Source organism: Festucalex cinctus, chromosome 16 (genome assembly GCF_051991245.1).
Source record: "Festucalex cinctus isolate MCC-2025b chromosome 16, RoL_Fcin_1.0, whole genome shotgun sequence".
Classification (NCBI taxonomy): Eukaryota; Metazoa; Chordata; class Actinopteri; order Syngnathiformes; family Syngnathidae; genus Festucalex; species Festucalex cinctus.
Genome location: NC_135426.1, coordinates 13,120,922 through 13,141,192, shown reverse-complemented (window position 1 = coordinate 13,141,192; position 20,271 = coordinate 13,120,922). Strand labels below are relative to the sequence as shown.

General features: G+C 33.5%; 2 protein-coding genes, 1 long non-coding RNA gene and 4 other non-coding genes across 12 annotated transcripts; 6 read left to right on the top strand and 1 right to left on the bottom strand.

Annotated features, from left to right (window-relative positions):
- Positions 1-505: 505 nt before the first annotated feature.
- On the top strand, positions 506-3,306 carry LOC144003785 (uncharacterized). 4 transcript variants are annotated; one of them, XR_013279069.1, is made up of 10 exons: positions 559-775; positions 1,291-1,327; positions 1,446-1,470; positions 1,666-1,685; positions 1,858-1,924; positions 2,105-2,147; positions 2,310-2,537; positions 2,771-2,794; positions 2,976-3,032; positions 3,210-3,306. It is a non-coding gene; the product is annotated as an uncharacterized LOC144003785 (long non-coding RNA). The 4 variants fall into 4 exon arrangements; XR_013279067.1 differs by lacking the exon at positions 559-775 and adding an exon at positions 506-550 and having other exon boundaries at positions 1,858-2,147; XR_013279066.1 differs by having other exon boundaries at positions 1,858-2,147.
- On the top strand, positions 2,181-2,244 carry LOC144004400 (small nucleolar RNA SNORD29). Its single transcript, XR_013279343.1, has one exon. It is a non-coding gene; the product is annotated as a small nucleolar RNA SNORD29 (small nucleolar RNA).
- LOC144004405 (small nucleolar RNA SNORD22) lies at positions 2,575-2,700 on the top strand. Its single transcript, XR_013279347.1, has one exon. It is a non-coding gene; the product is annotated as a small nucleolar RNA SNORD22 (small nucleolar RNA).
- Positions 2,832-2,905, top strand: LOC144004404 (small nucleolar RNA SNORD31). The gene has a single exon (XR_013279346.1). It is a non-coding gene; the product is annotated as a small nucleolar RNA SNORD31 (small nucleolar RNA).
- Positions 3,058-3,130, top strand: LOC144004401 (small nucleolar RNA SNORD31). Its single transcript, XR_013279344.1, has one exon. It is a non-coding gene; the product is annotated as a small nucleolar RNA SNORD31 (small nucleolar RNA).
- Positions 3,307-3,799: 493 nt separating the features above from the next.
- Positions 3,800-5,237, bottom strand: arl2 (ADP-ribosylation factor-like 2). The gene is made up of 5 exons (XM_077500338.1): positions 4,944-5,237; positions 4,662-4,772; positions 4,388-4,550; positions 4,253-4,333; positions 3,800-4,184 (listed from the first exon to the last, which is right to left on the bottom strand). Exons 1-5 carry the CDS (start codon positions 5,006-5,008, stop codon positions 4,050-4,052), a joined length of 555 nt encoding a protein of 184 aa, XP_077356464.1. The 5' UTR covers positions 5,009-5,237; the 3' UTR covers positions 3,800-4,049.
- Positions 4,361-9,304, top strand: LOC144003783 (uncharacterized). 3 transcript variants are annotated; one of them, XM_077500337.1, is made up of 4 exons: positions 4,361-4,602; positions 5,640-5,985; positions 6,497-6,607; positions 8,356-9,304. In XM_077500337.1, the coding sequence occupies exons 2-4, from the start codon at positions 5,938-5,940 to the stop codon at positions 8,968-8,970; spliced, it is 774 nt and encodes a 257-aa protein (XP_077356463.1). In that variant the 5' UTR covers positions 4,361-4,602; positions 5,640-5,937; the 3' UTR covers positions 8,971-9,304. The 3 variants fall into 3 exon arrangements, with proteins under 3 accessions (XP_077356463.1, XP_077356462.1, XP_077356460.1); XM_077500336.1 differs by lacking the exon at positions 4,361-4,602 and adding an exon at positions 4,990-5,424 and having other exon boundaries at positions 5,655-5,985; XM_077500334.1 differs by lacking the exon at positions 4,361-4,602 and adding an exon at positions 4,990-5,424.
- Positions 9,305-20,271: the final 10,967 nt, after the last annotated feature.

The following is a 20,271-nucleotide window of genomic DNA, read 5'->3' as shown; positions in this document are numbered from 1 at the left end:
AAAACAACAAAAGAAGACATAGAAAACATAGAAGTTGAGTAGTAACTTTAAAAGGACTTTCGTCTCTGGAATATAAAAAAAAGTGTAATAATAAATGTGGTTATACAGTACAGTCTTTCCTCGCTATAACGCGGTTCACTTTTCGCGGTCTCGCTGTATCGCGGATTTTTTTTAAGTGCAATTTTGCATATTTTTTTACAGTAATATACCCATTTTATAAAATTTATGAAGGTTTGAACATTGTCAAAGTTTGAACAAGAGGGAAATGTGAGAACATGTAAATGCCTCAATGAGAAAAGTGTATAAATTGTGCGGTCGGGGATTTTAGAGCCTTAAAACATTTATAAGAATTGTAAAACATGAAGCTAACTACTTCGCGGATTTCATTTATTGCGGGTATTTTTTGGAACCTAACCCCAGCGGAAAACGAGGGAACACTAATTTAAATGTGTAGATGTGTGATTTACCCTCCCATCCGATAGGTGGCAGTAGTGGGATTTACATCTTACGTCCATACGCTACTAAAGTGAGACCTCACGACGTTTCCAAGGTAAAAATGTCTGTCTTGTGGATTCACATTATATAATTAACACATTTACAGGACAGATATATGCCTAGAAATACATAAAATACACTCATGTAACTACTGTCGCAGAAAAGCTCCGTGGTAAAGCATTTCGCGACAAAAGTTTTGGAGTAGGCGGAGTCACAATGCGAGTATAAAAAATCGAAGACGCCATTTCTTCTGCCACTTTCTTCCCTGCCCTTGCGAGAGGTAATGTGCCAAAATCTCCTTTAATTTTTTTATGTTTAACTCGAGATGTCCTAGAGTCCGTTTGAATTGTTTTGTTTTGTGTAACTACATTCTCAAATATTGGTGGTTAAATTTGCTGAAAGTGGGCGTCATTTTGGGGCTAACTGGGTGTAGCGTGGGCCGCCATTTATTAGCATCGCGCACATTTCTTGCCCTGGGTTCTTGTCATGTTTCGATCAGTTAATGTTCGTTGTCGTTGCTGTATTTAAATGTGGGGATGTTAGTCATTTGGAATTTAAAGGTTTTCCTCGGTGTTTCACTTTTTGGCTCGCTTTGGCTTTCTTTCCATCGTCTCTCAATGATGATACTTTTCACAGACCTGTACTGAATGACTGTGATTGCACCTTTTTTTGCTCTGAAGTGAGACAGATTTTTTTGGGAAAGAATTGCAAAAATGTGCTTTTGGCACCGTCCTGCCAGCGTGTAGTCACGTGGAAAATGCTAAAGCTAACACCACGTGCTTTTGTCTCTTGCAGATGCAGCGTGTTCGAGACCCTACGTTATTACACGAAGGTAATCCTTTTTGTTTTAACTTTTTATTGACCTATCGCAATTACGTTACTCATCCACATAATTAAATAGAAATTCCATGAGTAAAGCAACGAATAATATGCCTCATATTTTTTTCCAGATGGAGCACATTCAAGAAGCTACTGGTACTGTCCCCTTTTAGGTTCTATTTCTGATTTTCATTTTGAGCCTCTCATGCTGCAGGGATGTGAACTTTGAACTCTCTCACTGACTCAAACTGGATGACAATTTAACAAAATCTGAGTTGCATGAAACTCTTGTGATGAGAAACTCCCAGATGTAACCTGGAATTAATGTTGTTTCCTTTTCCCCACCTCCAGGATGGTCTTCTGATCTTCAGGTATTTTAAATCAATTCAAAAGAAAAGTGATCATGGCTGCTGTGATGAATTCTAGAACTCTCTCTGACTGAATTTGTCTTTGAAGAGAACCCCTTTACACGATTCTGAGCAGCACATATTGGCTTCTTTAATGTTGTATATTGAAGTTTTAATATTTTTTTCTTGATGGTAGATGAAGAAGAAAAAACGCCACTCAGAAATGCTGGCTCAGATGTTTGTCTGCACATGACAAATCAAAGGTGTGGCTTAATTTATTTATTTTTTCTTCTTGGTCGAAAATGATGATTTCTAATGACAAGCATATAGCTGAAGCTGTTGATGTCAAACTGGATTCTGATTTACTTGGCATGCCAGAAAAAAATGTCCTAAATCTGAGTGTTTGCACTTGAAATGAGACATTTTTTCTCTTTTTGCACTAGCTGCGAAGGTGACAGGTTCGACGCAGATGGCACGGTGCCAAATGTAAGCACTCTAATGGGAATTTTGTTTTCATGGGTGCAATGATGACGACACTAGCTCACTTTGACTTACTGTGAAACGACACGAACAGCTGAGCACCCGCATTAAAAAAATAATTATTATCCATAAAGAGAATGTGAACTAAAGTCTTGTCTGTCTTAACAGGCCGATGGTGAGTCTATGTCAGAGGCCCACTGGCATTTGATGGCTGAAAATGATGAGACAATATTGGAATCTCGTTCGTCTGAGAACTGATGAGAAGCACAAATCTGACATGAGTCGCCCTTGAATAAAGTTACAAATGAACCAGATTTTTCCAAACCTCACTTTTTTTTTCTTTTCCTTTTTTTTTGTCTCCATCAGATGTGACTGCATTTTGACCACATCCACCAGGTGAGTGTTAAAAAGAACACCAGTGTTGAGTGAGTTTCCACGGTGATGACAACCGCAAGCGTCTTACGCCTTGCGTCAATGCCAGACCTGCAAAGGTGAACCCACTGGTGTTGCCATGGCAACAAGGGGACAGCTTGTTGGGGTTTCCAACAGTCTGAAGGGAAACTGCTAAAATATTTTAACTACATGAAGAGTTAAGGAAACTAGCTAATGATTTCTCTTGATTCTTTCAGGTGGAAGGTGGCCATTTTGTGGAGGTGAGTGTTGGTGGTGGTGTCTTCCTCCAAATTTTTGTGTGCAAGTGATGAATTGATAGTACCGCCCCAGTCTGAAGGTTCATGACTGAGTGGTACCACATCTGAGCCACATCAGTTAATAACACAACCTTATGTAAATGATGCTCAGGTTGTATTCACCGACTTATTTTTGTTTTTGCAGGCTGGATTGTCAATTTCACCTGCCAGGATGTTTACACTTGCCTCATCGGCCATGTTGGTATGTTTTTATATATTTGTTTTCAAACAGAAGTGATGAGCTCATGTTTACCGCCCCAGTCTGAGCTTTAATGACTGATTGGTACGCTCTGATCTTGAAACGACCATTAAAACAAAGCATGTCACAACTTTGATGTATTTTTGGCAGCAACTGACATTTGGTTTCCTATCTTTGCAGATTGGACTGGCATCTTCCAAGATTTGAAAATGGCATTGCATCGTGAAAGTGATTTTTGTTGCCCTACATTTTAATAAAATTATCTTTTATTCCCATATGTACTCACAACATGGTTTATTGAATGGAAGTCGATCCAAAAATTCACAATGTTGTGGTAAACACATTCTGATTGTTTGTGGAATGAGTTGTGCATCAAAAACCAGCTGTTTATCCATCTCAAGGGGTGGCCATTTTGTCACTTTCTGTCAACTGAAAGGGGTGAGCACTGAGCAGGAAGTGGCTGTTGCCCAAGGAACTGCTTCTGAATTTCCACCCTTATCCCATAACCCTGCATTATGTTGGCTACTTTTCAGAGTGCATTGTGGGTATTTTTGAGTGCCCAAAATTTTAGCTCCCTGTACGTTCAGACACCCCTGCAAAATGGCGGGACCCCTCGGTAGGATGCACATGATTCGGGCACAATGTTTCTCATTTTCAATTGCCAAAATTGTCTGCCGTGAGGTGATAGGTGTTATTGTGACCCGTTTTGGGCTTCTGATGGTTCTGAGAACTTCTGACCAAGTCATTTCAAAATAAGACAATTCCCAGGGTTTCAAAACTGATTTTGTATGCTTTATTCATATTCCACAAACAATCAGAATACAGTAATTGCAGTGGGGCAGCATAGCGCAAACATTTTGGTTGACTAAACCTTTAAAGAAAATTTCCTTTTACTTTTTTTTTTTTTTCTTCAATACTTTTAATGAATCCACTGGATAGTCCGTTCTAAGAAAGTCATAACTTAAAATCACAAGGCAACTTAAATGTTCTCATTCAAGGTAAAAAAAAAAAAAAAAATCGTTAATCTGCATTGAAGAGCCTTGCTGCAATATCATCCAACAACCAGTCCACTCCTGCCAGGAGGTTCTGTCCTGTCACTGCACTGCATCCCATAATACACCAGTGGTGGTTCTTGATGTCATCCAGGGCCAACGCCTGCACAAACTATAGTTATACATTTCATGTAATAACAGAAAATAGCAAAAAAAAAAAAAACGCCTTACCGCTTGTATGGCTTCTTCTGACAAGGCGCCAGGTAAATCTTGCTTGTTTGCAAACACCAACAATGTGGCACCAAGTAACCTCTGTAAGGATATATCTTAATACAAATTTGACATGGGACAAAATATTGGTGGTACCTCCTCCAGCAGCAGCTTGTGGAGTTCCTGCTTGCAGTCCTCCATGCGTTGTCTGTCTGCACTGTCCACCACCCACACCAGACCGTCTGTGCGCTCAAAGTAGTTCCTCCAATAGGATCGCAGTGACTTCTGCCCCCCGACGTCCCAAATGTTCAGCTTGTAGCTACAACGACAAAAGGCCAAATGTTTAATTGGGCTGGGTGATGTCACTTCTGGTGAGTACCAACAAAAGACCACATTTGACTCGGATGAGTTGGTTGTACACAATCCTTACTCTCTGTGCTCCAACGTGATAATTCTGAAGCCCAGAGTCGGCGGGATGGTGCTTATGTCCTCGCCATTCAACCTCTTCACTACAGTCGTCTTCCCCGCGTTGTCCAGACCTCTGCATAATTCAGGTCAGGGGAAAAAAACAGACACGAACACCAACATTGCTGATGCTAATTTAGCGCCAAACAGAAGCTTTGCAAGATATAAATACACGATTAACGTTATGCTCACAGTGGCTGCTTTGGGTGTAGTAAAACCCTATCCTACGCCACTTAAAACAGGATACAATATCAGTAGTCGCATCTCGCGCTCTTTCTGCTTCATCTTCTTCAGAATAGTCAGCAAACCCATCGCGACGCCGTCCTGCTGGACTGATTCCGAATGGGGTATATGCCACGGAAGAGGCGGGACGTGATTTTGCACATCAGTTTATTTCCGGTCTAGGTTGCGAACGCGCAAAGCGGGGCACAAAGTCGCAAGCACAAATATTTTTGACGCAGCCCACTCTTCCGTGGCGTATACCCCATAGACATCATCGATTTTCTGTTCAGTGTGACGTTACAAGCCGCGCTCGTGTAGACACGGAAGTAGTAGCTAGAAGATCCGCCCTAGAGCGACGGGTCAAATCGTCTCTTAGCGCAACGTTCATTGGTCGAAGTTGTCGACTGTCACATTGGTTGCTTTTTAATGTACTAGGATTTTATGGGTTCGTGTGATGCATTCAGTCAGGGGAAATTATGCTACAGGAAGGTCGCCACACAGCTACGGCAAATATTCGCACCCTGCTATTCTTATCAAAGTTTATTTGTCTATTTTTGTGTCTCTCCATCATACTCGTAATAATGCATGTGTCGTATTTCAAGTAAAGTAAAAAAAACATTTTATTGTTCGATGAATTGGCTGGCCTGCTTGCCTTAAGTAAATAAGTTGTAATAATTAGTGACGTTGACAGCGTGACTCTTTCGCCTTCCCCACGTCCCAGTCGTTCTTCTTTCAGGTGGGCTTTTGACGTCCTCCTGTGGCCGGAATCGGGATTACGTTCATTACGTCACGCATGAGGGAACACAAGGGGGCGGTGCTGCGGTGGGATCAGCAGCACTTCTTTTACGCTGCGGACTTTAAAATAAAGAGAAAGTGAAAGCGGATCACACAGCCCGCGCCCCCCAAGGGAGACCAATCCAAGTTTGGAGAGTAGCGTGGTCAGAATCTGAAGGTCCAGTCCTGAGCTCCAACCTGATGGTGCCATCAGGACCTGAGTGTGCCCCGCTGCTGGAGGTGAGATGTCCCCCCTCTTCATGGACGTCAGAGACGAGGCCACATCGGGCTCTGTAAGTCATCCGCCTCTCTAATAATAGGACAAATCAGCTACAATATTTTTAAAAAAATACAATAAAAAGTAATACATATTCACTAATTACAATAAACAAGCATGGGGAAGCAAAAGGTAAAATTGATATTGTACTGAATTATTTTTTGATAGTTTTTGTTTGTTTTTGTAATTTAGTTGATTCATACAGGCTTAAAGAGAGACATATTTATTTGTTAAAACGAATAACAGATCATTTTAAAGAAAGAGCTATAGCTTACTATAATGTAACATTTTTCCCTGTAATTGCATGAAATTACCTATCAATGCCATGAGCTGGCGACAAAGCACTGGTTGTCCAAGTGAAACACCTCAACTGACTTTAACATAGTTCTACGATGCAACCTTTTTTTCTTTTTTTTTTTTGCCTAAATGAAACACCTTACTCAATCCAATTTTAACATCGACACTTTTTAAAACACCTTTTAACAAGTTAATTACAGGCTTGCGACAAACGCGGTTCTCGTCGGCAGGAGAGAGAGGCACCGGGGGACAAGCGGGGCACCAAGAGACGACTGAAGAACCGAGACGCCGCCCGCAAGAGCCGCAAAAAACAAACGGAGAGAGCGGACGAACTCCACCAGGTTGTAAATGATGGCCTTTTTACTTTTCCTGTCGGTATGTGCATGTGCGTGTGCGTGTGTGGTGGTGATGGTGGAGGTTGTCCATCACGGCCATTTCTTGTAAATAGTCTGCTTTAAGAGAAGGGTGCTTCCTGCCAAATAGCAGCACCTTTCTATGCTCAACACATGCTCACACACCCACACACACACGCACGCCCCCACACACACACAATGTAGAAGGCTATATAAAAAAGAATACATAGAAAAATTACCGCGATGATTTTAGTATTTAAACATAGTATGTATTTGTGCAAAATGAAATGTACATTCTACTCCCCCTTAGCAATTAAACAGTATTGAATTGAAATGAATGGATTTTAGCTTAGCCTAGCATTCAAAAGAATGGCAACATAAATATTGATACAGGTGTATGTCACTTTCTGAATTATTTGAAGCCAGCAACTTGTGCAAGTCATTAAACAGTTGGACATGTGATGTTTAGAGAAGGTCAAATTAAGTTGACCTTCAAAAGTTAGTTTGTCTGGGAAATTTAGCCTGGAAACCCAGTCTCACCATTTGTACTTTTTTAAAGCATACAGTAATCAGTCCATTTTTTTAAGTCACATGTGTTTTTTTATTATATATTGTAAAGCATTTTAGACCAAAATATATGTATGTGAGCTGCAGATATTATTTTTGTCCACTTGGGGTTGCCATCCCGACATTCAACAATCCTGTAGTATCTGTGATTGAATTAGGGATGTAACGATAAGGGCGATATCGTGATATTAAAGCTGCCACAATATCATCGTCATGGTCCCAATATTTAAAGGGATACTTTACTTATTTAGCCATTTTTGGCAGTCAAACATTAATATTTTTCCTATAATAAATTTGATATTTTCATTATTTTTTATGTACAATTAGTAGCGTTTAAAAACACATTTTGCAACTTGCTGTCGACTGAAAATGACATCGCAAGGGCTCAGGTAACCAATCACAGCTCAGCTTGTGAACGTCACATGACCAAACCTAGAAAACAGAGTGAGCTGTGATTGGTTACCTTAGCCCTTGTGATGTCATTTTCAGTCAACAGCAAGTTGCAAAATGTGTTTTGAACGGTACTAATTGTATGTAACAAATAATGAAAGTAACAAATTAGTTATAGACAAAATATTAACTTTTTATTGCTATAATGGGCTAAATAAGTATCCCCTTTAAAAGGAACACATCTGTAAAAAAAAAAAAAAAAAAAAAGTCATTTTGATTTCCATTTGTGCAGTTCTAGCACCCTCTAGTGGCTAGTTTATTAGTGCAATTTTAATTTTATTAGGGATGTTTTGGCCTCCTATGTTTAAAATCTATGCTAATTGTCAGATGAAGGGGAACCTAATTTACTTGTGAAGCGATCAATGTGTGCTTGCATTAGCAAGTAAGTGCCTCAATATTATTAGAGATTGTATCGCCAACCCCCCCACAATATCGTGATAATTAACGTATCGTGACCTTCATATCGTGATAATATTATATCGTGATGTTTGGATATCGTTACATCCCTAGATTGAATTGAAAAAAGAAAAGCACACCACATTCACATTGATTGTTTGAGTCCTGTGCTGCTCATCACCTGCTGCTGCGACCCGGTGACATCGCACGCTGCGGCAAGCCAACTCTCAGTGTGATCAACACCCCCAGCTGTGTACTTTCTTGTGACTCCAAACTTTGGTTTTTCAGTAGTTAACTGTCTTTTTTTTTTTTCCCGACATTAGGAGCTCCTTTGTCTGGAGGCTTCGAACTCGGCCCTCGAAAAGGAGATTGCAGCATTGAATAAAGAGGTCCGCTGCTACACCGCGGCCCTGGAGCACCACCGGCCCTTTTGCGTCCACCGACGATCCTCGAGGGTAGACATCGGCGAGCCTTCAGCGTCCGCCCCATCCAAAGTGGAGCTCGGTGAAAACCCTCGTCCGTCGCCCTCGTCCGATTTCGTCTCTCCCTGCCTTTTCTCGCTCGCTCCTCAGTCGCTGTTTGGCGGCGACACCAACACAGAATTCCCCCATTTGCTCTCGTCCTCCTTCTCCACGCTTCATTGCGAAGAGGTCCGCTCAGTCGTGCCCGGAATTTTTCATGTTGAAGATCAGGGAGTGGCTCCTCTTGAGCCACGTGCGTTTGATGCGAATTACGAGAGCCATTTAGGATCAGAGCAGGCTGATGGGAAGCCAAGTCACGAGATCCCACCAACGCTGGAGTCCCTGACCGCCCCACTTCCTGTTCCTGGATTCTTCCCTTCAAATGCACCTTCAGTGGAGGGGGAGCTGTCACTTTCTGAGTTCCTAGCAGAAAATGACTGGCTTTTGAGTGTGGCCGGTAACTCTGACACTCTGTAAGGACACCAAAAAGTGGTGCAGATGACCCCATTGGGTGACCTTCCTTTGACAGCAGTGTTGTACATTGTGGGAATTACAGCATTATGATACATAGCCAGCGGCCACTTTCAGTTGTGTTCATTTACTTCCTCTTTTTGTTTTTTTGTTTTTTCTCCAGGCAAGTCAAAATATTCTGATGTTATTTTCATATTTATTTATTTAACCTCACTGAGTAACATTTGATATCAACTAATTTCCTTATATTTGGTGCAATCTTACATTTTCAATTTAAGTACTTAAAATAAAGTAAAATAAAAAACGCCTTACGAGACATGGTCATTTTTTTAATTAAATAAAAAACGCCTTACTATATACATGGTCGTTTTTTTTTAATTAAATAAAAAACGCCTGACTATACATGGTCGTTTTTTTTTATGAAATAAAAAACGCCTTACGATACATGGTCGTTTTTTTTTAATAAAAATAAAAAACGGCTTACTATACATGGTTGTTTTTTTTAAATAAAAAACGCCTTACTATACATGGTCGTTTTTTTGACAAAATAAAAAACGCCTTACTATACATGGTCGTTTTTTTTAATAAAATAAAAAACACCTTACTATAAATGGTCGTTTTTTTGACAAAATAAAAAACGCCTTACTATACATGGTCGTTTTTTTTTAATTAAATAAAAAACGCCTGACTATACATGGTCGTTTTTTTGACAAAATAAAAAACGCCTTACTATACATGGTCGTTTTTTTTTAATAAAAATAAAAAACGGCTTACTATACATGGTTGTTTTTTTTAAATAAAAAACGCCTTACTATACATGGTCGTTTTTTTGACAAAATAAAAAACGCCTTACTATACATGGTCGTTTTTTTGAAAAAATAAAAAACACCTTACTATAAATGGTCGTTTTTTTGACAAAATAAAAAACACCTTACTATACATGGTCGTTTTTTTGACAAAATAAAAAACGCCTTACTATACATGGTCGTTTTTTTTAATCATATAAAAGAACGCCTTACTATACATGGTCATTTTTTTTAATTAAATAAAAAACGCCTTACTATACATGATCGTTTTTTTAATTAAATAAAAAACGCCTTACTATACATGATCGTTTTTTTAATTAAATAAAAAACGCCTTACTATACATGGTCGTTTTTTTGACAAAATAAAAAACGCCTTACTATACATGGTCGTTTTTTTTAATAAAATAAAAAACACCTTACTATAAATGGTCGTTTTTTTGACAAAATAAAAAACGCCTTACTATACATGGTCGTTTTTTTTTTTTAATGAAATAAAAAACGCCTTACGATACATGATCGTTTTTTTTTAATAAAATAAAAAACGCCTTACTATACATGGTCGTTTTTTTAATTAAATAAAAAACGCCTTACTATACATGATCGTTTTTTTAATTAAATAAAAAACGCCTTACTATACATGGTCGTTTTTTTGACAAAATAAAAAACGCCTTACTATACATGGTCGTTTTTTTTAATAAAATAAAAAACACCTTACTATAAATGGTCGTTTTTTTGACAAAATAAAAAACGCCTTACTATACATGGTCGTTTTTTTGACGAAATAAAAAACACCTTACTATACATGGTCGTTTTTTTTAATCATATAAAAAAACGCCTTACTATACATGGTCGTTTTTTTTAATTAAATAAAAAACGCCTTACTATACATGGTCGTTTTGTTTTTTTTAATGAAATAAAAAACGCCTTACTGTACATGGTCGTTTCTTTTAATGAAATAAAAAACGCCTTACTATACATGGTGGTTTTTTTTAATAAAATAAAAAACACCTTACTATAAATGGTCGTTTTTTTGACAAAATAAAAAACGCCTTACTATACATGGTCGTTTTTTTTTTTTAATGAAATAAAAAACGCCTTACGATACATGATCGTTTTTTTTTAATAAAATAAAAAACGCCTTACTATACATGGTCGTTTTTTTAATTAAATAAAAAACGCCTTACTATACATGATCGTTTTTTTAATTAAATAAAAAACGCCTTACTATACATGGTGGTTTTTTTAAATAAAAAAAAAACGCCTTACTATACATGGTCGTTTTTTTAATAAAATAAAAAACGCCTTACTATACATGGTGGTTTTTTTTTTTTAATGAAATAAAAAACGCCTTACTGTACATGGTCGTTTCTTTTAATGAAATAAAAAACGCCTTACTATACATGTTCGTTTTTTTAATTAAATAAAAAACGCCTTACTATACATGATCGTTTTTTTAATTAAATAAAAAAACGCCTTACTATGCATGGTCGTTTTTTTGACAAAATAAAAAACGCCTTACTATACATGGTCGTTTTTTTTAATAAAATAAAAAACACCTTACTATAAATGGTCGTTTTTTTGACAAAATAAAAAACGCCTTACTATACATGGTCGTTTTTTTGACGAAATAAAAAACGCCTTACTATACATGGTCGTTTTTTTTAATCATATAAAAAAACGCCTTACTATACATGGTCGTTTTTTTTAATTAAATAAAAAACGCCTTACTATACATGGTCGTTTTTTTAATTAAATAAAAAACGCCTTACTATACATGGTCGTTTTTTTTTTTTAATGAAATAAAAAACGCCTTACTGTACATGGTCGTTTCTTTTAATGAAATAAAAAACGCCTTACTATACATGGTGGTTTTTTTAAATAAAAAAAAAAACGCCTTACTATACATGGTCATTTTTTTAATAAAATAAAAAACGCCTTACTATACATGGTCGTTTTTTTTTTTTAATGAAATAAAAAACGCCTTACTGTACATGGTCGTTTCTTTTAATGAAATAAAAAACGCCTTACTATACATGGTCGTTTTTTTTAATAAAAAAAAACGCCTTACTATACATCGTCGTTTTTTTAATTAAATAAAAAACGCCTTACTATACATGGTCGTTTTTTTGACAAAATAAAAAACGCCTTACTATACATGGTCGTTTTTTTTAATAAAATAAAAAACACCTTACTATAAATGGTCGTTTTTTTGACAAAATAAAAAACGCCTTACTATACATGGTCGTTTTTTTTAATTAAATAAAAAACACCTTACTATAAATGGTCGTTTTTTTGACAAAATAAAAAACGCCTTACTATACATGGTCGTTTTTTTGACGAAATAAAAAACGCCTTACTATACATGGTCGTTTTTTTTTTTTAATGAAATAAAAAACGCCTTACTGGACATGGTCGTTTCTTTTAATGAAATAAAAAACGCCTTACTATACATGGTCGTTTTTTTAAATAAAAAAAAAACGCCTTACTATACATGGTCGTTTTTTTAATAAAATAAAAAACGCCTTACTATACATGGTCGTTTTTTTTAATCATATAAAAAAACGCCTTCCTATACATGGTCGTTTTTTTAATAAAATAAAAAACGCCTTACTATACATGGTCGTTTTTTTTTTTTAATGAAATAAAAAACGCCTTACTGTACATGGTCGTTTCTTTTAATGAAATAAAAAACGCCTTACTATACATGGTGGTTTTTTTAAATAAAAAAAAAACGCCTTACTATACATGGTCGTTTTTTTAATAAAATAAAAAACGCCTTACTATACATGGTCGTTTCTTTTAATGAAATAAAAAACGCCTTACTATACATGGTCGTTTTTTTAATTAAATAAAAAACGCCTTACTATACATGGTCGTTTTTTTTAATAAAATAAAAAACACCTTACTATAAATGGTCGTTTTTTTGACAAAATAAAAAACGCCTTACTATACATGGACGTTTTTTTGACAAAATAAAAAACGCCTTACTATACATGGTCGTTTTTTTTAATCATATAAAAAAACGCCTTACTATACATGGTCGTTTTTTTTAATTAAATAAAAAACGCCTTACTATACATGGTCGTTTTTTTAATTAAATAAAAAACGCCTTACTATACATGGTCGTTTTGTTTTTTTTAATGAAATAAAAAACGCCTTACTGTACATGGTCGTTTCTTTTAATGAAATAAAAAACGCCTTACTATACATGGTGGTTTTTAAAAAAAAAAAAAAAACGCCTTACTATACATGGTCGTTTTTTTAATAAAATAAAAAACGCCTTACTATACATGGTCGGTTTTTTTTTTTAATGAAATAAAAAACGCCTTACTGTACATGGTCGTTTCTTTTAATGAAATAAAAAACGCCTTACTATACATGGTCGTTTTTTTTAATAAAAAAAAACGCCTTACTATACATCGTCGTTTTTTTAATTAAATAAAAAACGCCTTACTATACATGGTCGTTTTTTTGACAAAATAAAAAACGCCTTACTATACATGGTCGTTTTTTTTAATAAAATAAAAAACACCTTACTATAAATGGTCGTTTTTTTGACAAAATAAAAAACGCCTTACTATACATGGTCGTTTTTTTTTTTTAATGAAATAAAAAACGCCTTACTGTACATGGTCGTTTCTTTTAATGAAATAAAAAACGCCTTACTATACATGGTGGTTTTTTTAAATAAAAAAAAAACGCCTTACTATACATGGTCGTTTTTTTAATAAAATAAAAAACGCCTTACTATACATGGTCGTTTTTTTTTTTTAATGAAATAAAAAACGCCTTACTGTACATGGTCGTTTCTTTTAATGAAATAAAAAACGCCTTACTATACATGGTCGTTTTTTTAATTAAATAAGAAACGCCTTACTATACATGATCGTTTTTTTAATTAAATAAAAAACGCCTTACTATACATGGTCGTTTTTTTGACAAAATAAAAAACGCCTTACTATACATGGTCGTTTTTTTTAATAAAATAAAAAACACCTTACTATAAATGGTCGTTTTTTTGACAAAATAAAAAACGCCTTACTATACATGGTCGTTTTTTTGACGAAATAAAAAACGCCTTACTATACATGGTCGTTTTTTTTAATCATATAAAAAAACGCCTTACTATACATGGTCGTTTTTTTTAATTAAATAAAAAACGCCTTACTATACATGGTCGTTTTTTTAATTAAATAAAAAACGCCTTACTATACATGGTCGTTGTTTTTTTTTAATGAAATAAAAAACGCCTTACTGGACATGGTCGTTTCTTTTAATGAAATAAAAAACGCCTTACTATACATGGTCGTTTTTTTAAATAAAAAAAAAACGCCTTACTATACATGGTCGTTTTTTTAATAAAATAAAAAACGCCTTACTATACATGGTCGTTTTTTTTTTTTAATGAAATAAAAAACGCCTTACTGTACATGGTCGTTTCTTTTAATGAAATAAAAAACGCCTTACTATACATGGTCGTTTTTTTTAATAAAAAAAAACGCCTTACTATACATCGTCGTTTTTTTAATTAAATAAAAAACGCCTTACTATACATGGTCGTTTTTTTTTTTTAATGAAATAAAAAACGCCTTACTGTACATGGTCGTTTCTTTTAATGAAATAAAAAACGCCTTACTATACATGGTCGTTTTTTTTAATAAAAAAAAACGCCTTACTATACATCGTCGTTTTTTTAATTAAATAAAAAACGCCTTACTATACATGGTCGTTTTTTTAATCATATAAAAAAACGCCTTACTATACATGGTCATTTTTTTTAATTAAATAAAAAACGCCTTACGATACATGGTCGTTTTTTTTAATTAAATAAAAAACGCCTTACGATACATGATCGTTTTTTTTTAATAAAATAAAAAACGCCTTACTATACATGGTCGTTTTTTTAATAACATAAAAAAACGCCTTACTATACATGGTCGTTTTTTTAATAAAATAAAAAACGCCTTAATATACATGGTCGTTTTTTTTAATAAAATAAAAAACGCCTTACTATACATGATCGTTTTTATTTAATAAAATAAAAAACGCCTTACTATACATGGTCGTTTTTTTGACAAAATAAAAAACGCCTTACTATACATGGTCGTTTTGTTTAATAAAATAAAAAACACCTTACTATAAATGGTCGTTTTTTTGACAAAATAAAAAACGCCTTACTATACATGGTCGTTTTTTTGACAAAATAAAAAACGCCTTATTATACATGGTCGTTTTTTTTAATCATATAAAAAAACGCCTTACTATACATGGTCATTTTTTTAATTAAATAAAAAACGCCTTACTATACATACATACCTGAGCCCTTGTGATGTCATTTTCAGTCAACAGCAAGTTGCAAAATGTGTTTTGAACGGTACTAATTGTATGTAACAAATAATGAAAGTAACAAATTAGTTATAGACAAAATATTAACTTTTTATTGCTATAATGGGCTAAATAAGTATCCCCTTTAAAAGGAACACATCTGTTTAAAAAAAAAAAAAAAGTCATTTTGATTTCCATTTGTGCAGTTCTAGCACCCTCTAGTGGCTAGTTTATTAGTGCAATTTTATTTTTATTAGGGATGTTTTGGCCTCCTATGTTTAAAATCTATGCTAATTGTCAGATGAAGGGGAACCTAATTTGCTTGTGAAGCGATCAATGTGTGCTTGCATTAGCAAGAAAGTGCCTCAATATTATTAGAGATTGTATCGCCAACCCCCCCACAATATCGTGATAATTAACGTATCGTGACCTTCATATCGTGATAATATTATATCGTGATGTTTGGATATCGTTACATCCCTAGATTGAATTGACAAAAGAAAAGCACACCACATTCACATTGATTGTTTGAGTCCTGTGCTGCTCATCACCTGCTGCTGCGACCCGGTGACATCGCACGCTGCGGCAAGCCAACTCTCAGTGTGATCAACACCCCCAGCTGTGTACTTTCGTTCTCCTCTTGTCTTGTGACTCCAAACTTTGGTTTTTCAGTAGTTAACTACCATGAGAAAATAAAAAACGCCTTACGATACATGGTCGTTTTTTTGACAAAATAAAAAACGCCTTACTAAACATGGTTGTTTTTTTTAAGAAAATAAAAAACGCCTTACGATACATGGTCGTTTTTTTGACAAAATAAAAAACACCTTACTATACATGGTTGTTTTTTTTTAATAAAAATAAAAAACGCCTTACTATACATGGTCGTTTTTTTTTCTAAAAATAAAAAACGCCTTACTATACATGGTCGTTTTTTTAAATAAAATAAACGCCTTAATATACATGGTCGTTTTTTTTAATTAAATAAAAAACGCCTTACTATACATGATCGTTTTTTTTTGACAAAATAAAAAACGCCTTACTATAAATGGTCGTTTTTTTGACAAAATAAAAAACGCCTTACTATACATGGTCGTTTTTTTTAAGAAAATAAAAAACGCCTTACGATACATGGTCGTTTTTTTGACAAAATAAAAAACACCTTACTATACATGGTTGTTTTTTTTTAATAAAAATAAAAAACGCCTTACTATACATGGTCGTTTTTTTTTACTAAAAATAAAAAACGCCTTACTATACATGGTCGTTTTTTTAATAAAATAAACGCCTTAATATACATGGTCGTTTTTTTAAATTAAATAAAAAACGCTTTACTATACATGGTCGTTTTTTTTTAATAAAATAAAAAACGCCTTACTATACATGGTCGTTTTTTTGACAAAATAAAAAACGCCTTACTATACATGATCGTTTTTTTAATTAAATAAAAAACGCCTTACTATACATGGTCGTTTTTTTGACAAAATAAAAAACGCCTTACTATACATGATCGTTTTTTTTTGACAAAATAAAAAACGCCTTACTATAAATGGTCGTTTTTTTGACAAAATAAAAAACGCCTTACTATACATGGTCGTTTTTTTTAAGAAAATAAAAAACGCCTTACTATACATGGTCGTTTTTTTTTACTAAAAATAAAAAACGCCTTACTATACATGGTCGTTTTTTTAATAAAATAAACGCCTTAATATACATGGTCGTTTTTTTTAATTAAATAAAAAACGCCTTACTATACATGGTCGTTTTTTTTTAATAAAATAAAAAACGCCTTACTATACATGGTCGTTTTTTTGACAAAATAAAAAACGCCTTACTATACATGATCGTTTTTTTAATTAAATAAAAAACGCCTTACTATACATGGTCGTTTTTTTGACAAAATAAAAAACGCCTTACTATACATGATCGGTTTTTTTTGACAAAATAAAAAACGCCTTACTATAAATGGTCGTTTTTTTGACAAAATAAAAAACGCCTTACTATACATGGTCGTTTTTTTTAAGAAAATAAAAAACGCCTTACGATACATGGTCGTTTTTTTGACAAAATAAAAAACACCTTACTATACATGGTTGTTTTTTTTTTATAAAAATAAAAAACGCCTTACTATACATGGTCGTTTTTTTTTACTAAAAATAAAAAACGCCTTAATATACATGGTCGTTTTTTTTAATTAAATAAAAAACGCCTTACTATACATGGTCGTTTTTTTTTAATAAAATAAAAAACGCCTTACTATACATGGTCGTTTTTTTGACAAAATAAAAAACGCCTTACTATACATGATCGTTTTTTTAATTAAATAAAAAACGCCTTACTATACATGGTCGTTTTTTTGACAAAATAAAAAACGCCTTACTATACATGATCGTTTTTTTTTGACAAAATAAAAAACGCCTTACTATAAATGGTCGTTTTTTTGACAAAATAAAAAACGCCTTACTATACATGGTCGTTTTTTTTAAGAAAATAAAAAACGCCTTACGATACATGGTCGTTTTTTTGACAAAATAAAAAACACCTTACTATACATGGTTGTTTTTTTTTAATAAAAATAAAAAACGCCTTACTATACATGGTCGTTTTTTTTTACTAAAAATAAAAAACGCCTTACTATACATGGTCGTTTTTTTAATAAAATAAACGCCTTAATATACATGGTCGTTTTTTTTAATTAAATAAAAAACGCCTTACTATACATGGTCGTTTTTTTTTAATAAAATAAAAAACGCCTTACTATACATGGTCGTTTTTTTTGACAAAATAAAAAACGCCTTACTATACATGATCGTTTTTTTAATTAAATAAAAAACGCCTTACTATACATGGTCGTTTTTTTTTACTAAAAATAAAAAACGCCTTACTATACATGGTCGTTTTTTTAATAAAATAAACGCCTTAATATACATGGTCGGTTTTTTTAATTAAATAAAAAACGCCTTACTATACATGGTCGTTTTTTTTTAATAAAATAAAAAACGCCTTACTATACATGGTCGTTTTTTTGACAAAATAAAAAACGCCTTACTATACATGATCGTTTTTTTAATTAAATAAAAAACGCCTTACTATACATGGTCGTTTTTTTGACAAAATAAAAAACGCCTTACTATACATGATCGTTTTTTTTTGACAAAATAAAAAACGCCTTACTATAAATGGTCGTTTTTTTGACAAAATAAAAAACGCCTTACTATACATGGTCGTTTTTTTTAAGAAAATAAAAAACGCCTTACGATACATGGTCGTTTTTTTGACAAAATAAAAAACACCTTACTATACATGGTTGTTTTTTTTTAATAAAAATAAAAAACGCCTTACTATACATGGTCGTTTTTTTTTACTAAAAATAAAAAACGCCTTACTATACATGGTCGTTTTTTTAATAAAATAAACGCCTTAATATACATGGTCGTTTTTTTTAATTAAATAAAAAACGCCTTACTATACATGGTCGTTTTTTTTTAATAAAATAAAAAACGCCTTACTATACATGGTCGTTTTTTTTGACAAAATAAAAAACGCCTTACTATACATGATCGTTTTTTTAATTAAATAAAAAACGCCTTACTATACATGATCGTTTTTTTTTTGACAAAATAAAAAACGCCTTACTATAAATGGTCGTTTTTTTGACAAAATAAAAAACGCCTTACTATACATGGTCGTTTTTTTGACAAAATAAAAAACGCCTTACTATACATGGTCGTTTTTTTTGACAAAATAAAAAGCGCCTTACTATACATGGTTGTTTTTTTGACAAAATAAAAAACGCCTTATTATACATGGTCGTTTTTTTTAATCATATAAAAAAACGCCTTACTATACATGGTCATTTTTTTAATTAAATAAAAAACGCCTTACTATACATACATACCTGAGCCCTTGTGATGTCATTTTCAGTCAACAGCAAGTTGCAAAATGTGTTTTGAACGGTACTAATTGTATGTAACAAATAATGAAAGTAACAAATTAGTTATAGACAAAATATTAACTTTTTATTGCTATAATGGGCTAAATAAGTATCCCCTTTAAAAGGAACACATCTGTTTAAAAAAAAAAAAAAGTCATTTTGATTTCCATTTGTGCAGTTCTAGCACCCTCTAGTGGCTAGTTTATTAGTGCAATTTTATTTTTATTAGGGATGTTTTGGCCTCCTATGTTTAAAATCTATGCTAATTGTCAGATGAAGGGGAACCTAATTTGCTTGTGAAGCGATCAATGTGTGCTTGCATTAGCAAGAAAGTGCCTCAATATTATTAGAGATTGTATCGCCAACCCCCCCACAATATCGTGATAATTAACGTATCGTGACCTTCATATCGTGATAATATTATATCGTGATGTTTGGATATCGTTACATCCCTAGATTGAATTGACAAAAGAAAAGCACACCACATTCACATTGATTGTTTGAGTCCTGTGCTGCTCATCACCTGCTGCTGCGACCCGGTGACATCGCACGCTGCGGCAAGCCAACTCTCAGTGTGATCAACACCCCCAGCTGTGTACTTTCGTTCTCCTCTTGTCTTGTGACTCCAAACTTTGGTTTTTCAGTAGTTAACTACCATGAGAAAATAAAAAACGCCTTACGATACATGGTCGTTTTTTTGACAAAATAAAAAACGCCTTACTAAACATGGTTGTTTTTTTTAAGAAAATAAAAAACGCCTTACGATACATGGTCGTTTTTTTGACAAAATAAAAAACACCTTACTATACATGGTTGTTTTTTTTAAATAAAAATAAAAAACGCCTTACTATACATGGTCGTTTTTTTAAATAAAATAAACGCCTTAATATACATGGTCGTTTTTTTTAATTAAATAAAAAACGCCTTACTATACATGGTCGTTTTTTTTTAATAAAATAAAAAACGCCTTACTATACATAGTCGTTTTTTTGACAAAATAAAAAACGCCTTACTATACATGATCGTTTTTTTAATTAAATAAAAAACGCCTTACTATACATGGTCGTTTTTTTGACAAAATAAAAAACGCCTTACTATACATGATCGTTTTTTTTTGACAAAATAAAAAACGCCTTACTATAAATGGTCGTTTTTTTGACAAAATAAAAAACGCCTTACTATACATGGTCGTTTTTTTGACAAAATAAAAAAAGCCTTACTATACATGGTCGTTTTTTTTGA

What these genes read in the sequence shown, in the direction of transcription:
- arl2 (XM_077500338.1), bottom strand. Translation starts at nt 5,008, where the DNA reads ATGGGTTTGCTGACTATTCTGAAGAAGATGAAGCAGAAAGAGCGCGAG. An exon ending in GAGATGCGACTACTGATATT is followed by an intron (nt 4,773 to 4,943) that starts GTATCCTGTTTT and finishes TGAATTATGCAG; the next exon opens with AGGTCTGGACAACGCGGGGA. An exon ending in CAGAAGAAGCCATACAAGCG is followed by an intron (nt 4,185 to 4,252) that starts GTAAGGCGTTTT and finishes TAGTTTGTGCAG; the next exon opens with GCGTTGGCCCTGGATGACAT.
- LOC144003783 (XM_077500337.1), top strand. Translation starts at nt 5,938, where the DNA reads ATGTCCCCCCTCTTCATGGACGTCAGAGACGAGGCCACATCGGGCTCT. An exon ending in ACGAGGCCACATCGGGCTCT is followed by an intron (nt 5,986 to 6,496) that starts GTAAGTCATCCG and finishes TCTCGTCGGCAG; the next exon opens with GAGAGAGAGGCACCGGGGGA. An exon ending in GAGCGGACGAACTCCACCAG is followed by an intron (nt 6,608 to 8,355) that starts GTTGTAAATGAT and finishes TCCCGACATTAG; the next exon opens with GAGCTCCTTTGTCTGGAGGC.